This window comes from Monoraphidium neglectum, assembly GCF_000611645.1.
Source record: "Monoraphidium neglectum strain SAG 48.87 unplaced genomic scaffold scaffold05307, whole genome shotgun sequence".
Classification (NCBI taxonomy): domain Eukaryota; kingdom Viridiplantae; phylum Chlorophyta; class Chlorophyceae; order Sphaeropleales; family Selenastraceae; genus Monoraphidium; species Monoraphidium neglectum.
In genome coordinates this window covers 1-1,319 of record NW_014008323.1, presented here as the reverse complement: position 1 = coordinate 1,319, position 1,319 = coordinate 1, and the positions used below count along the sequence as shown (strand labels likewise).

General features: G+C 64.6%; 1 protein-coding gene across 1 annotated transcript in view; it reads right to left on the bottom strand.

The window, feature by feature from the left end:
* The window catches only part of MNEG_15416 (hypothetical protein), a gene marked incomplete at both ends in the record, with an annotated part of 3,532 nt that extends 2,425 nt beyond the window's left edge, over positions 1-1,107 (bottom strand). The window contains 4 exons of the mRNA XM_014036113.1: positions 28-168; positions 473-532; positions 874-1,026; positions 1,104-1,107. Coding sequence (XP_013891567.1) covers positions 28-168; positions 473-532; positions 874-1,026; positions 1,104-1,107 — 358 coding nt within the window. The remainder of the gene's footprint in view (positions 1-27; positions 169-472; positions 533-873; positions 1,027-1,103) is intronic.
* Positions 1,108-1,319: the final 212 nt, after the last annotated feature.

Sequence of the window (1,319 nt, the reverse complement as noted above, 5' to 3'; positions counted from 1 at the left end):
CACAATCACACCCCCACACCGCCGCACCTGAGCTGTGCGCCGTGTTGCCCCGGAACGCGATCAGCGGCCGCTGTGATGGATTGAAGGGGAACCCGTCCGGCCTCTTGATATCCTTGTGGTCCTTAATGGCGCGCGGCGCATTGGGGAACGTGAACCCCGCGAACCCGCCTGGCGGGACAGGGCGGGGCAGGTGGGGACGCCAGGGGGCGAGGGACGCGGGGAGGGGGGAAGGGGGGAGAGGGTTGGAAAAGGGTCAGGCGCAGAGCAAAATCAGGGGAGAAGGGTTTCAGTAGGTGGGCACGGGGGGCCGCTGTCGCTGTCTTCATATACTCGTTTTGTTTCATACGTGCAGTGTGTGTGTCTGTGTGCATGTGCGCGCGCGCGTGCGTATGGGTGAGTAAGTGGGTGCGTACGTGTGTGTACGTGTGTGGAGGTGGGGGCGTCCCAAGAGGGCCCCGCGGCGGCCCTTCACCTGACGCGGCGTTGTCGATCCATGAGTTGTAGGCGTTGAGCGCGTAAAACCCCGACGCGCCTGGGGTTTGGTTTGGGGTTTAGGGCGCGATTCAGTGCGGACACGTTGCTGGGTTGGAAGCGGGGATGGGTTCCATCGGCTCGAGGGGTTTGATTGGTGTGGATGGCAGATTTGAGGGTCCACTGCAGAGCAGCTTAGGATGCGAGGGCAGGCACCATCCCATGGTGAAAGCGTGACACTGCTGTGCACGACGAACCGGCGGTGCCAAACAGCAGAATTTCAACCCTGGGATGATCCGGCCGCCCGCAAGCGGCCGAGGCGAAAGCGCCGAAACAACCCTCTATCAAGCAGGACGAGCGAGGAGGACAGCTGCCTCCTCGCCCACGTGGCCGCGCCCGCACCCGCATCCGAGGGGTCGAAGAACGTGGGGCTCGCCCATCGATCGGTGCCTTGCTGGCCGCCGCCGCTGCCGGCGGTGTTGATGGGGTGGATGTAGGCCGCCAGGTTGCGCTCCAGCACGTTGCGCTCCTCGACGCCGTCCTCTAGGTAGTAGCCTGATTGGGGAACGATGTCGATTGATAATTCGTCAATCAAAGGGTTTCAAGCGATTGGCGCGGTCAATGTCTGCAACCCATATGAATGGAATCTTCTGCAAACAACGGCCCGCCGGGAGGGGTGGCAGCCAGGCGCCCGGCCAGCGACGCAAGGCAGGAGGCCGCAGCCGGCCGCAAGCAGAGGGCCGCTACGTGCCCAGGCAGGGCGTGGGTGCTATGGGGGACGGCTGCCAGGTGTGGCGCATGTCCGCCAGGTGGCGGAGGGCGACGTGGGACGGGGGGTCTCCCAGAGG